This window comes from Lepidochelys kempii, chromosome 20 (assembly GCF_965140285.1).
Source record: "Lepidochelys kempii isolate rLepKem1 chromosome 20, rLepKem1.hap1, whole genome shotgun sequence".
NCBI lineage: Eukaryota > Metazoa > Chordata > Testudines > Cheloniidae > Lepidochelys > Lepidochelys kempii.
The window spans coordinates 12,622,478-12,638,005 of NC_136399.1; the positions used below are offsets into that span (position 1 = coordinate 12,622,478).

General features: G+C 50.7%; 1 protein-coding gene across 4 annotated transcripts in view; it reads left to right on the plus strand.

Annotated features, from left to right (window-relative positions):
- Positions 1 to 15,528, plus strand: part of PDE1B (phosphodiesterase 1B) — a 149,783-nt gene that overhangs the window by 107,031 nt on the left and 27,224 nt on the right. For all 4 annotated transcript variants that reach the window (XM_073318684.2, XM_073318683.1, XM_073318682.1 and 1 more), the window contains one exon: positions 12,724 to 12,837. In XM_073318684.2, coding sequence (XP_073174785.1) covers positions 12,724 to 12,837 — 114 coding nt within the window. The remainder of the gene's footprint in view (positions 1 to 12,723; positions 12,838 to 15,528) is intronic.

Genomic DNA, 15,528 nt, shown 5'->3' on the forward strand with positions numbered 1-15,528 from the left:
ACTACTGGCGAATCTCAGGTAGGGCTGAATTCTCCTACTGTAGTAGACCGATGAAGCACCGGTGCTGACTCCATGGGTGCTCCGGGGCTGGACACAAGGTGAACACAAGTACCTGAGACAAAAGCTGTACCCAATCTAGCCATCTTCTGTGGTATTGTTCTTATTTGTTATCTGTATGATGGTAGCACCTAGGAGCCCTGTTCCACCTGACAGACATGGCCCCTGCCTCTTAAGAGTTTACAGTCTAAGACAAGACACAACAGGTGAATACAGAGAGGCAGACAGGGACCATAAGGGAGCAATGAGAGGATCCTGGTCAGCATGACAGTCTGTGGTCACAGCATACCAGCTGCGTAGCCGTTGTCAAGGTTTTTGCAGGCATCGTGGCAGAGAGGGGTTTGGAGAAGGGGTTGGAAACAGTGCAGATGGTGCACATTTCACATATGTAACTAGCTTGTGGAACTCCCTGCCACAGGAAGTCATGAGGCCAAGAACTTAGCAAGATTCAAACAGGGATTGGACATTTCTAGAATAACAAAACTATCCCAGGTTATCATCATTAATGACGACAAACATTCTGGAAGGGCAATTAAACCTCTTGCTTTAGGGCTTCAGCTGATCGCTAGCTATTAGAGACCAGGATGAAACCTTAATAGGGGGCAGATTATCCTCCATCTGCCACTGCGAGGTCCTCACACCTTTCTCAGCAGCATCTGGTGCAGGGCCTGTTGGAGTCAGGACATTGGAGTGGCCCAGCTGGAGTCTGGGGTCTGATCCCATATGGCAGTTCCCATGTTCCAGGGGTGAGTGAGATGCACCATAGCAATCTCATGCTTTCTGTGAGGCATTTCAGTGATGCCTATGGCCACAGTTTCTAAGCCCAGACCATTGAGGTAGTGAGGATCTCTAGCTCCATTTACATCTCTGATGAATGGACATTTCTCCCCACTGAGCAGCCTGCGAAGCTGTCTGGATGGCAGCAGAGTTTCCTGCTCTGGGCCTGTGGGCTGGCAGGGAAGCAGTAACATAATTTGACACTAAGCAGCCCATCTCTTTGCTCCTGTAATTGTTTTATGAGCTTGTTTAATTCCAATCGCCCTGGTTAAGCCGCGCAGGGCTGCCCTCTGTCCCTGGAGTCTGCAGCTGGGGAGGTTCCTGAGACCTGGACACTTCTCCCATTTGTGAATTCTCTGTGGGCAGACCTGGATCCTCGTGATTCTGTTCATTTTGGGTTACCTGACCCCGGCCTCCCGTGGGTGGCAGCTCCGGGCAGGGCCGGCCCTAGACCAAATGGTGCTCAAGGCAAGGAGCATCTCCCGCCCGCCCTCCTATTTCTTATTGCATTTGTAGCCCATTTCATGACTTTAATGCACAATTTGCATGCATGATTGATCCCTGTCATATAAGATTTGCACACTAGGAGCTGTAAATCTGTACTTATTCATGCCATATATAAGCATATAAAAGCAAGGAAAATGTCATTCTCAAAGTCTGGAAGGTTCCACAAGATTCTACAAAGGTCTGGAACATTCTAGCAGGTTAGTGGAAAAGGAATCCACATAGGAAATACCTGAAACTTGATCTCAGACATTCTATTTTCCCTTTTGACGCTAACAACAAAAACAGCCTCCAAACCCAGCGCCCCCCAAGCCCAGCGCCCCAAGCGGTCCCCTTGGTCCCTAAATCCGGCCCTAGCACCACGTAACCCAGAGGGCTCAAGTGACATTCAGGCCTCTGCGCAGGTGTCACTGGGGTCACTTCACTTGTGGCTCATCCAGGGATTAGCGCACCACTGGTCTGATGCTTTGTCTTGCGGCTTCTCCGTCCCGTGTCCCAGTCTCTCACTGTGCCCCAGGAGCTACAGCGCTTCCTCTGCGTGGCTTGGCCCGCTGGCAGATCACTAGAGTTTCCCCCCTTCTGGGCTGTCAAAGTCTTTCTAAACAAAGTCCACCCCTCCAGTCCGTTCCAGCCCCCAGTGGCCGGGAGGGAAACCCAGGCCTGCCCCCTACAGTGGGTTACAGCTAAGGACCCTACATTTGGCAGCTCCAGCCCCTGCGGTCTCACCCTTGCTGCTGTTTCCCTTAGGCTCTTTCCTTCTCCTTTCTCTCCACGCTGAGAGTCTGTGCAGCCCCCTTCTGCTCTCCTCTCCCTGGCTTTGTACAAGCCTAGCTGGGCCTCGGGTCCAGTCAGGGCTGTATAGCCAGCCCACACCTCACTCAGGTGAGGCACATCCTGTCAGCAGCCCATTCGAAGCCATTTTACCCCTTCAGGGTGGTGTGGGGAGAACACCCCCATCACACCCCAGTGCGATTCCACTCTATGGGAATTTACCTACACATATTTCAGCTGGGTCACTGACTGTTCACAGTGCGGGAATGGCCATCACATGGACTGGCTGACTGCGGAGTAGGGTGACCAGGTGTCCGGCTTTGGACTGGAATACCCGGTCCAAAAGGGATCCTGGCTGCTCTGGTCAGCACTGCTGACTGGGCTGTTGAATGTCGGATTCTCGCCGCATGATAGCGGGGCTGGCAGGCTCCCTGCTAGCCGCCGCACCGCAGACCACGCGGCTCCCAGGTCGGGAAGCAGCCGGCATGTCCGGCTCCTAGCCTTAGGGGCTGCCAGGGGCTGCGGGGGGTGTCCGCGACCACATGCTTCCTCCCCATCGCACCCCCTCATCCCTATTCCCCGTGATTGCATCCCTCCCCATCCCATCCTGTCCCTCACACCTACCCATCTCAGCCCTGTACTCCTTACAGTGCTCTCCCACCCATCCTCTCCACCTCCCATAGCCACCACCCCCATGTACTTCACACCACACCTCTGCACCCCATTCACCTCCATACACTGCTGCACTACCATTATGTCCCTATACACCCCTGTGCCCCCCACATCCTCATGCACCTGTAGCCTTCTGCCTTCCCCTGAATCCCCATCCACCACACATACCCCCCCCCCATTCCTTCCTCTCATCCCCACCATGCTCTCATCCTTGGCCTCTTTCCCTCCCCATCCTCTCTCTTCCACCCCCACCCCCACCCCCATCTTTTCCTCTCCAGCCCACCCTCCTCCCTTCCCAGCTGGGTGATTTAGGCCAGTGGTTTTCAAACTGCGGGTCGCGACCCAGAACTGGGTCATGGAATGTCAGACATTGGGTCGCAATGGCTCTGGTCAGCATCACCAACTGGGCCGTTAAAAGTCCCATCAGCGGTGCTAGTCCCTACCTGTTCCGACACCGCACTGCGCCCCGGAAGCAGCTAGCAGCAGGTCCAGCTCCTAGGCAGGGGGGCCATGGGGCTCCGCATGCTGCCCCCACCCCGAGCACAGGCTCTGCACTCCCATTGGCCAGTTCCTGGCCACACGGAGCCGCTTGCGTACCTCTGCCTAGGAGCCAGACCTGCTGCTAGCTACTTCCATAGCGCAGCACAGTCCGCAGTGCCGGGACAGGCAGGAAGCCTGCCTCTGCACCCTCGCTGCGCCGCTGACCAGGATCTGCCCAACGTAAGCCTGTGCCCCAACCCCGTGCCCCAATCCCCTGCCCCAGCCCTGAGCCCTCCCAGCCCCTGGAGCCTCCTCCTGCAGCCCAAACCCCTCATCCCCGGCCCCACCCCAGAGCCTGCACCCCCAGCCCAGAGCCCTGACCCCCTCCTGCACCCCAACCCCCTGCTCCAGCCCTGAGCCCCCCCAAACCCAGAGCCCCCTCCTGCACCCCAAACCTCTCACCCCCAGCCCTACCCTCAGCCCTCACCCCAGCCCGCTGCCCCAGCCCTGAGCCCCTCCCACACCCCAAACCCCTCATCCCCAGCTTTGTTGGGTTGCAGGCATCAACAATTTTCCTCAAATGGGTCACCAGAAAAAAAGTTTGAAAAGCACTGATTTAGGCAGCCCCTGGAAAAGTGTATGAAAAGGTATCTCTGCGTAGGCAAGTCTGTGCATGCACGCACTGTATGCGTGTAAAAGACTGTGCTTGTTTGTGTAGGGAGGTGCATGTATTGCCACATGTGTGTATGCCTGTGTGAATAAAATTTGAAGACTAACTCTTCAATTGTTATTCCTTTTGCTGGCTTGTGCACAAAAAAAATATGACATAAAATATATGTGTATTTTTTCATAACAAGTTTTTAAAAGAGAAGGGAACTCTAAAAGAAATGTATTATTTCTTAAAAAGTGAATGTTGTTGACTAGTAATTGCAGAAGAGCCAATGTATCATACATTTCTCCCCACCTTTGTCTAGCTACATTATAAACTCTTTGTTGCAGACTCTCTCTTTTTATGTGTATGTCCAGCACCTACCACCCTACCACCCTGGAGCCCTGATCTTAGTTGGGGTCTCTAGGCACTAAACAACAATTGTCCTAATAAATAATGTGGAAGTATATATGTTAGTGCATGCTAGATGTGTACACATGAGTACATGTGTGTATCTGCATGTAGGGGTGGGAGTCAGTTTCTACAGATTTATTTATATAGGTATCTGGACAGGGGTGCATTTCTGTGGTTGTGCTCTATGGATTTGTATTTGGGCTTCAGGAGAGCGCCTTTAATGGACCCATTGCAGTTGTGATAATGTGTGGTCCTAATTCCACAAATAAAATTACAATACCTTTAGTGAATAAAAACATGGAGCTAGTTACAAAAAATGGGAAGAGGGGAGGGAAAGCATAGGCATCTGACTTCATGGGTGCTCCGGGACTGGAGCATCCATGGGGAAAAATTAGTGGGTGCTCTGCACCCACCAGCAGCCAAGCTCCCCTCACACCCTGCCCACCTCCTCTGCCTCCTTTCCCTCCTCTGAATGCGCTGTGTCCCCACTCCTCCGCCTACCTCCCAGCGTTTCCTGCCCGGCCACCACCAAACAGCTGTTTGGCAGCGTTAGCACATTCTGGGAGGGAGCGGGAGGAGTGGGAACGTGGCGCGCTCAGGGAAGGAGACGGGGTGTCAAGGTTCCTTCCCCACTCTGAACTCTAGGGTACCGATGTGGGGACCTGCATGAAAACCTCCTAAGCTTACTTTTACCAGCTTAGGTTAAAACTTCCCCAAGGTACAAACTATTTTACCTTTTGCCCTTGGACTTTCGCTGCCACCACCAAACGTCTAACACCGGTTACTGGGAACGAGTCCATTTGGAAACGTCTTTCCCCCCAAAATCCTCCGAAATCTTACACCCCCTTTCCTGGGGAAGGTTTGCTAAAAATCCTCACCAATTTGCATAGGTGACTACAGACCCAAACCCTTGGATCTTAAGAACAATGAAAAAGCATTCAGTTTCTTAAAAGAAGAATTTTAATAGAAGAAAAGGTAAAAAGAATCACCTCTGTAAAATCAGGATGGCAAATACCTTATAGGGTAATTAGATTCAAAACATAGAGAATCCCTCTAGGAAAAACCTTAAGTTACAAAAAGACACAAAAATAGGAATATCCATTCCATTCAGCACAGCTATTTTATCAGCCATTTAAAGAAATCATAATCTAATGCATATCTAGCTAGATTATTTACTAAATTCTAAGACTCCATTCCTGTTCTGTCCCCGGCAAAAGCACCACACAGACAGACCCAGATCCTTTGTTTCTCCCTCCCCCCAGCTTTTGAAAGTATCTTGTCTCCTCATTGGTCATTTTGGTCAGGTGCCAGCGAGGTTATCCTAGCTTCTTAACCCTTTACAGGTGAAAGGGTTTTTCTCTGGCCAGGAGGGATTTAAAAGTGTTTACCCTTCCCTTTATATTTATGACATGGGGCCAGGGTGGGCATTTGGGGAAGGAGTTGGAAACGGGGTGGGGTGGTCGACACCGATGAGGGAAAGAATCATGAAAACCTTTGTGAAATTTCATTTTTTTAAAAATTACCCTTTTTGACTATTTTGCTGCCAGCTCTAGCGTCCTGTAAGCAATAAAACCTGAAGTTAGGAAAATACTTCTGTCAACACAATAAATATGCCTGTTTGGGCCGTGCAGTGAAAATGAGCATGTGAGCAAGGGTCGGGGACAGCAAGCGAAGGAGGCAGGGGGGATGGAATGAGTGGGAGGTGGGGCCTTGGGAAAGGGTGGGGCAGGGGCGGAGTCTCAGGGCAGGGGCGGGACAATGGTGTTTGGTTTTCTGGAATTAGAAAGTTGGCAACCCTACCGTGGAGGGAAATCCCAGAGGTGTTGAGATGGCTGTGTGAATGCAGCCCAGCTGTTTCTGGGTACTCTGTGAAGCTTTTGTTCTGCATAGTCTGAGCTTGTCGTCATGGAGCCATTGCTGTCACCCTGAGCAGCCAAGGAATCCGACAAGCCCCTTCCCCTGCAGTGGGACTGAGAGCGATGCGGCTGGCCTCCCCATCTTCCCTCATGCAAGGCCCTGGGGTCCTGGGGTGCAATGCAGGGCCGGATTTTGAAAGGCATTTAGCTGTCTAAAGATGCAGCTAGGTGCCTAGTAGGGTTTTCGGACGTGTTTTTGATTTCAGTGGGAGCTAGGCACCTAGGCACTTCTGCAAACCCACTTGCAGACCTTTGTATCTGTAGGCAACTAAATACCTTTTAAAAAATCTGTCTTTGCTGTCTGAGATCAGACACCCCTCCCTGTGTGCACACAAAGCCATTGACATGCACACACAAACACCTACCAGCAGCCTGGGGCCTTGCAAATCATAGGGCCAGCCCTGCCAAAGTCATGAAGAGCTGTTGTCATTTCTTCCTCTGGGCTGTCATGCAGCATTGCAGTGTGCTGTTAAACAGCTGACGATCCACCCCAGAAGCGACTGTAGTTCAGTGCTGAGTGAAGTATTTTCTCTGTCTAAATTTGCAGTGAGTATGCAAAATGCCCATGGGACTCTGGGTGAAAGACACTATGGGCCAGATTTCAAAAGTGCTCAGCACCCAGCAGCTCCCATGGTTCTCAGTGGGGCGGGGGCTGGGGAATTCTCCATTGCTTTCAGTCAGAGCTTTTGGGTCATTTAGAGCCTAAGGAGAACGCCACGCCTGTGAAGTGTAATGGAATGTAAATAAGTGTTCCGGTAATTATTGTGATTGCAATTGTAATGGCCACAGTCAGGTACAAAACAGCCAGGCTGGAGAAGCAGACTGACTTCTAGCTGCCCTCAACTTGCAAGAGGCTGTTAGGGTGGCAGATATCCTGCTCCCTAAGAAACATCTGTCTCATCCATCACTGTGATACCTGGCTGTTCAGACTTCTATACAGCCCTGTGCTCTGACCACTAGACAGCACTCTCCAAGCTCTGCTCTGCCTGTGCTATAAAGTCAGGCATTGCTGTTGGCTGTCATGGGACACCTGCAGGGCCACAATGCTGCTAGGATTGGCTGGGGCTGGGTACAGACAATCCCCTCTATCATTTGCCGGGCGCGTGAATGCCCAGGTGCAGCGAAGTCTCCCAGTCTGTTCTGGAGAATTCATGGTGTCCATTCCCAGCCCAAAGCTCCCAGCCCCCAGGCAATTCGGGAGGAGAGGGGGCAGGTGCTGGCTGGGGCTCTGCAGACAGCAGGGCAGGGAGGGAGCTGGGAAGCAGCAGAGGGCAGTGGAATAGATGCCTTATTGTCAGTCTGAAAGTGCCTCCCGCAACACAGGGGCTTCCTGGGGCTTCCTGGGGGCGAGCGGGATTCTAGCACCAGAACAGTGATGGGTGCGGCAGGGTGTGGGACTTGTGTGGTGACCCTGCTGCTTTCCAACTCCTGCTCCTCCTTCGCCAGCAGGGCCCAGGCACTCCCTGACCCAGAGGACGGTGCAGGCAGCGCCTCACGTTCTGCTGTGCGACCGCTTTCAAAGTGACGCCAATGACTGGAGAGCAAAATAAGTGTGTTTGTGTGAGTGCATGTGTGCACGCGTGTGCACCTCTTGTGTGCCAGTGTGCGTGTGCGTGCCTTGTCACGGCAGAGTGGATTTCTGATTGAATACGGAGGCGTTAATCCAATTGCCGGCATCTGAAAAGCCATCAGAGGCTGTTCATCATATAAATGGCATTAAGAGGGCTCCTCAATCAGATTCCAGCCTTGTATTCGAATGGGAGCCAGGTCTCATTTCCATCTACCAGTATTATTACGTTGCCTCGGAATGACTCCAGGTGGACTCAGCTCTGGGATCCCATCAGCGGCCAGCATGCGGGGGGGGGGGGTGTTTGTGTGTCAGTTCACAGCTTGCTGTGGCACGGTGTCTGTGTGCAATTTGCCAGGTGCCTGGTCACAAAGGGGGCCAGTATTCTCAGGGGCAGCTCATGGGCCAGGCACCATTCACACCAAATCCAGCCCAGTTTGGGACTGGCCAGTGAAATGAGCTGCTGAGTTCTTAGCCCCCATCACGAAGCCACGCCTACTGCTGGCTGTCTCAACAAAGAAGCTAAGATTCAAATAGGGCCCCCCAGAGGCAGAGCTGCACCCAACCCTGGGTCTGTGGGGGTCACGATGGATCAGGGGTAGCCTGCAGCCATGCTGCCCATGTTCTGTGGCTTCAGTCCCTAGAGCTGGACATCAGGCCACGGGGCAAACCCCAGCCGAGACCCTGGGACTAGGATTGCCACCTCCAAGAGGCAGAAAAAATGATGACAGGCCACCCCCACACCAACAGAAAGGATCCTAGTGCCGACTATAGCTAATTTCTCCCCCAGAGTCCCTGTGCCCACCAGCTCCTAGGAGCCCCCTACCATCCCCTCCCAGGAGCTCCTGCCTCCATAGCCCCAGTCTCCACTCTTCACTCCTTCCTGCTGGTGAGCCTCTGTCTGTCCTGTGTCTTGGACCCTAGCTCCAAGAGGAGCTGCCAAGGTTTTGGCAGGTTGAGGACCTGGCCCTTGGGGCAGGACCCAGCAAGGGCTAGCTGTACTCCCAGCAGTTGCTACAGGTAACAACAAACAAGGAGCACAGCACATTAAATCTTGTCACTGGTAGCCAGCATGGCAGTGTGAAAACCAGGCAGGGGGTCTTTGGGGAGCTGCGGGGGCGGGGTTTGCTCTGGGGCCTCACTGAGCTCCGAGATAGACGGTGCCGCTGCCCGCTGAGCTGCGGGCCCTGGCTGAGTGCGCCAGTCCCTCCCAGAGGCAACGTGTCCCGATGGCTCCAGGTGCCATCACTTCCTGAGTGGGAGGAAAAGGGTTGTGAGCAGCAGACATGGAACATGGCACCCCTAAAAGCACAGGCCACTAACTGCCCAGGCCCTGCTCCGTTAACCAAGGCTGCATCCGGCTCCCCAGCCTCTATCTGTGCCCCAGCCACACTGGGGAGAAAGCGCCATCCTGAGTGGTGGGTTAGAGAAGCACAAATCCTGCCTGCAGGAGCCTGATGCTCCGATGGCAGGAGCAGAGTCGTCCAGGCTCACCTGTGCACTGCACTGAGGCTGTTGGCTGCAGACAGAACCTGTGGTTCCCTCTACCCAATCCAAGGTCCAAGTTCTCAGCAACATGCTGGCTGGGCCTGCCTCCGCGCCTCACTGCCTCGCTCTCATAAACGTCACAGCAAAGGAGAAAACCCCAGGCCCGTTGGGACAGATCCACCCACGGCGGCCTGCTGCAGCAGGAGCCTGAGCCCTGCGGCTTCAGCTAGAACAGTGAACTGAACAGTCAACAGTGTAGAGAGCAGCTGGCAAGGAGCCTGCACCCCTCCCCCATCCAGTCCCAGCAGGATAGATGCCTAGCTGGGAGCGCAGACCCACTGGCCTTTGAGCACAGAGCTGGGAATTCTTTCAGTGTGTAATTCCAGCTCCCATCTGTAGTCAGGCATGGATGGCTTCCTTAGATAAGCACACAAACCTGTCCCTTCCGGCCTGTGAAATACAAACCAGAGAGGCAGCCCCGTTCTTTGGGAAACTCAATTAGCACAAGAAAGAGGCTTTGATTTAAAGAAACTCCAAAGTGAGTGACAACTCTTAATCTGAGGAGGAGTAATTTAGGGATGCAGGGGAGTGTGTGCGGGTGTGAGAGAACACAGAGAGAGCTTCACTGCCATCCATCAAAGGAGGATCACGGTGGTTTAAAGAGCCACTGCAAAAATAAAGATCTGTTCCTATTTTTCTAGCTCGTCGCCTTTCAAGGAAATACCTGCAGAGTAACACTCTCACCAGATTTCAGAGTAGCAGCCATGTTAGTCTGTATCCTCAAAAAGAAAAGGAGCACTTTTGGCACTTTAGAGACTAACCAATTTATTTGAGCATAAGCTTTCGTGAACTACAGCTCACTTCATAGCTCACTTCATCGGATGCGGGTGAAGTGAGCGGTAGCTCACGAAAGCTCATGCTCAAATAAATTTGTTAGTCTCTAAAGTGCCACAAGTCCTCCTTTTCTTTTTGCTCTCACCAGAGAGAGCGAGGAGGGAATAAAAGAACTGCACAAAACCCAAGACCATATGGGGCCCAGAGTATAACCCTCTGCATGTCATTTGCACTGGCACATCCTGGGTGTGAAATGTACCATCTCAGAGCACCCTTCACTCTGGTGTCAATCACTGCATGGGGTGTAGGCAGTGATCAACTGGAGCCACCCCACCCTGTGAGGCATTTCACAGTGAATGCCAAACATTTTAAAAGGGGCTGCTGGTTTGGAAGGCCCCACCTCAGGGCCTGATTTGTAGGGATGCTCTGCTCAACCCCCAAATCTCCAGCTGAAGCCAAGGGGAGCTGGGGGTTTCCAGCTTCATATGTAAGTCAGGCTCTGAAAAAGGGAGTCACCCCATATCTGTGGCAATTTAAGCCTGATGTTATAACCCAGGCTGCCTCGAGGTCTGAATCTGATGTTTGTGAGTGTAATTAGCTGGATGGGAATCCTATTTAAAACAATTTAAACCTGAGATAATTAAACAGGATGAATTTGACGAGTGTAATTTACTTCGCTGCTGATTAACTTTGCTTCATTTTGCACTTCACTCAGCTGGGAAAGTGAAACAAAATCGATGCTGCCAATGCAAGTGATTTTATCTTGAGTTTCATGGTATTGATTGTTCTTCTTGAAGCTCCAGCTGCCGGAGTCAAGTGATCATGTGAGAATATCAGCTTTTATTTAAAATAAAATATTTTTCTCCCTCGTGATTGTGGAGAAAATCTTGAAACTGTGACACGAGTGTGAACCCAATTGTCCTCAATCAGTGGGCAAAAAAAGTCCCGAAATTTCATTTTTTTAAAATCCCAGAATTGTAAAGCCAATCTCATGATTTTTGAGAGCTGACTCATGAATGCTGGAGGGTTGGCCATGCTGCAACCTTGCTCTGGTTCACTTTGGCCCAGATTTTTAAAGGTGTTTAGGCAGCCAACTCCTGTTGTAATCAGTTTCACTTCCATTATTCCCATACACTAGCCCAGCAGTTCTCAGATTTCATTGCACTGCGACCCCCTTCTGACAACAAAAATGACTATATGACCCCACACCACAAGGGGCTCCACCAGGCTAAATTGCTCAGGCTTGGGCTGTGGGGCTCACGCTTTGCTTGTCTGCCCTGGGCCCCAGTGAGTCTAATGCCAGCCCTGGCGACCCCATTAAAATGAACTTGGCACCACTTTGGGATCTTGACCCACAGTTTGAGGACCGCTGCACTAGCCCAAATGACAAGGGATTTCTAGGTTCTTGAGTCTGCTGGAGCAAAGCTCTCATCTCCTGCCAAAACAAAGATTCCTACTGCTCCCACTGCAAACAAAATCCATTGCATGGGACTTTTCCAATCTATTAACTTTGTTTCCCCTTCAAACCACCCCTAAAGTTTGGGTGAAAGCTATTTGTATTTCCAATTGGAATCACCTTTATTTTAGATCAAAGGAAAGTAACAAAATAAGAGAACAAATCACAAAAGTAAAGTCCTCTGATGCTTGCTCTCTCTCTCTCAGAACACTTGTGCACAGGTGCGTGGAATTTCTGTAACAATCTGCACTGATCAGAGCACAGAATGGCAGCTGGCTCTCGAGCAGATGGCAGCAAGTGCCAGAAAATTTTAAAGGGGCAGCACACAGAAAGACAGAATCCCACTGAGTGCGTGGTTCCTGAACTGCCAGGCTTTGTGCTGATGCAAACAGTGTTTGAAGGGAGATAAACCTCCTGTTTCAGGGCATTAGCTGATCTGTAACTGGTCAGAATTGGGATAAGCTCTCCATTGGGGCAGATTACCCCACATCTGCCTGCTTCGGGGTTCTTGCACTTTCCTCTGTAGCATATGTGGGTGATGGGTCACTGCACTAGATAACCAAGCTCCCCTGCGGTTTGTATGGCCGTAGATAGGGAGAGCAGTGTGCTAGTAGCTGATTGTGGTGCTCCGTTGGAGAGCTGGCTGAGACAAGCTGGTGGGTTCTCAGCACAGCACCGACGCTTAGCCCTAGGGCAAAGCACAGGCATGTATGTCTTGGAATGAAAATCTGTGCAGCATCTAGACACGTATCTATGCTGGCAGCAGGAGCAGGACAACAGGCCTCCAGCGTGGGATCTGGCTGCTAACTGCCCTCCCTGGCAGAGGTTGAAGCTCCAGGGTCTGTCCCCACTGCTGATTCTGGTGTGTGTGCAGCAGTGGGAGTCTGGCTACAACAGAAGCAACAATGTGGCTCAGATACCAGCTCCAAGGGCTTCCCCTTCAACAGGTGAGCAGGGCTCTTGCTGTCCCTGTGTGGACTGGCAGGAGTCAGTGAGTGCCAGGGCTGTGATAGGGTGTGTGTGTGCTGAGGGAAGGGCAGTGCACCAGCCCTGACAGATCCATGCAGCAGTTCCCCCCATGGCAGGCAGGGGGTGCTGGCACAGGCAAGGGGTGACCCAGGGTTGTCCTGTTTTGCAGGCTGAGGTACATGGTGAAGCAGCTGGAGAATGGCGAGGTGAACATCGAGGAGCTGAAGAAGAACCTGGAGTACACAGCTTCACTGCTGGAGGCCGTCTACATCGATGAGACCAGGTAGGCTGGGGTGTGCCTGCCCCATAGTGCCCCCTGGGGACACTAGGGGATGTATGGGGGACACTCCCTCCTGGGGAGGATGTATAGGGGATGGGGTGCCCTGCTGACAGGGGTGGGTGGGTGGGAGTGCATAGGGGATTAGATGCTTTGCTGATGGGGCATATGGAGGGAGAGTATATAGGGGATGGGGTGCTGTGCTGACAGGAGTGTGGGGGGTGCATAGAGGACAGGGTGCTGTGGTGCCTGGGAGATGGAGGGGAAGAGTATAGGGTGTCAAGCTGTCCTGCAGTGGCTCAAGAGCATCAGTACCAGCCTCCGGGCAGACTGTTAAGGACCAGGACACAATCCCCAATTGTTGGTGAGTTCTGTGCTTAGATTTCACCAATCAATTATCAAGTATAAACTCCTCAGGCAATGTAACAATCTAACCACAGAGTCACAGACAGTCCCTCTCGGTACTCTGATCTGTCTTGCCATGCAGGGCAGCCTGCCTTTGTGACGGATGGTCCCTTATGTTAGAGAGCTTATTCCTTCACTCTCCCACTTCCCTGGTCCTTCTCGCATGAACAGAGAGCAACAATACCTGAAGTCCGAAGGTGCAAACAATTCAATGTTTATTGGGGTGAACTTCCAGCAAGCTTAAATACAAGTTCCTTTTTCCTTATTTTCGAATCCCAACTTACTTCCTGTTTGCCCCTAATTTATATAGTAATATTCTTAGCTATACCTTAACCAATCTTATTCTACTGAAATTTAACTAACCAATCCTAACATATTGTAACATGATTAGCTAACCAATTATATCCCACCACAATAATTAGATTACACCCAGCAAAATTAATTATACAGCAGACAGAAACAATCACAGAACCAGACAGAGATTATACAGACAAACAATAGCAAAGTGGGAACTATAATGACAAAACAATACAGAAGTGAGGATTTCACATCCCAGCTATTGATAAGTGAGTTCTTGCCAGACAGGATGCTATCAAACTAAGTTTCCTTTTACATTTTCTAGGCACTTCCCTTTCTCTGGAGGTGATAGGAATACAATCCTGTCCTGATAGTGCCTGACAGCCCAATAGCACCTTATTTCAATGTGACTAGTTGGGAATGTGAAGAGGTGACTGTTCGCTTCCTAGCTTATGGCTGCCTCTGCTGCTTAGCCAAAGGCCTTAGCCTAAGAACAGGGCCTCAGACTGTCACAGTAAGAGAAGGACCTTACACTGGCAGACAGTGATTTTGATTCTTTCTTTTATACCTCTAACTAGCCAAGTGATAAGAATACACCTAAATTCTTAGATGATAGGCCTTTACAGACAGGCCTGAATATCTATATCCTAACACTTTACACCAAGGATCACAGCAATAGTCAGGTTACTCCCAGTTCCAAAGGACCAACCATTTACCCCAGGTCAGTAGCACCTTAGATCTCACGCCAAAGACAACACGTGTAGCCAATTCTATACTAAACTATATACAGATTTATAAACTAGGGAAAGAAAATAAGAGTTATTTACAAGGTTAAAGCAGAAAAACATACACAAATGCGTTCCGATCTTAAATTTCAAAAGGTAATAGACACTTCTATAATGTGCAGCTCATATGTCCTTTTGGGCTAACCAAGGCTAAGCAACTGGGGATCTTTTGCCGAGCAATCCTTGCCTCCAAGAGTCCAAGCAATACAAAAGATACAGTTCCTCCTTGTTAGCACTTTTTATTTCTTTCCCCCTTCTGCATGAAGTTGTACATTCAGCTGTTGGGAGGAACTCATGGTGGGGGAGAGCAATCAGCAAAGCCTTTTGTCCTCTGACATTCAGTGTTGATGGGCCTCCTTAGTTGGGCAGGAGCTAATAGCTCCTGTTGGTTTCAGAGTAACAGCCGTGTTAGTCTGTATTCGCAAAAAGAAAAGGAGTACTTGTGGCACCTTTGCTCAAATAAATTGGTTAGTCTCTAAGGTGCCACAAGTACTCCTTTTCTTTCAGCTCTTGTTGGAGACTTGTATTTACACTCTCCTTAATGCTTCTCTCCTGTCTGGTGATTAACAGTTACAGACCAAATGGGATACAGATGCTGTAAGTGAGATTAATGCAGACAGCAACTCACAAGTGTTTCATAAAGTCTAAACAAATTCTTATAATTCTAATACCTATTTTAATATTACATCACCAGACACAACCTCAACAGCCAGACTGGTTCCAGCTACGTAGTTGTCAGTGTTCAGTTCAGTTCACATCCGATGAAGTGAGCTGTAGCTCACGAAAGCTCATGCTCAAATAAATTGGTTAGTCTCTAAGGTGCCACAAGTCCTCCTTTTCTTTTTGCGAATACAGACTAACACGGCTGTTACTCTGAAACCAGTTGAGACATGGCGCCTTGACATGAGCTGGCACAAGATATGCCAGCATCTCATAGGGGATGGGATGCCATGCTGACAGGGGTGTATGGGAGGAGGAGATACAGGGGATCAGATACCATGCTGTCAGGCATATGGGAGGAGGACATGCAGGGGATGGGATGCCATGCTGACAGGGGTATATGGGAGGCGTTTGTGCAGAGGATGGGATGCCATGAATCATAGAATCAAAGAAGTTGGAAGGGAAGGGACCTTAGGAGATCATCTAGTCCAACCCCCTGTTCAAAGCAGGACCAATCCCCAACTAAATCATCCCAGCCAGGACTTTGTCA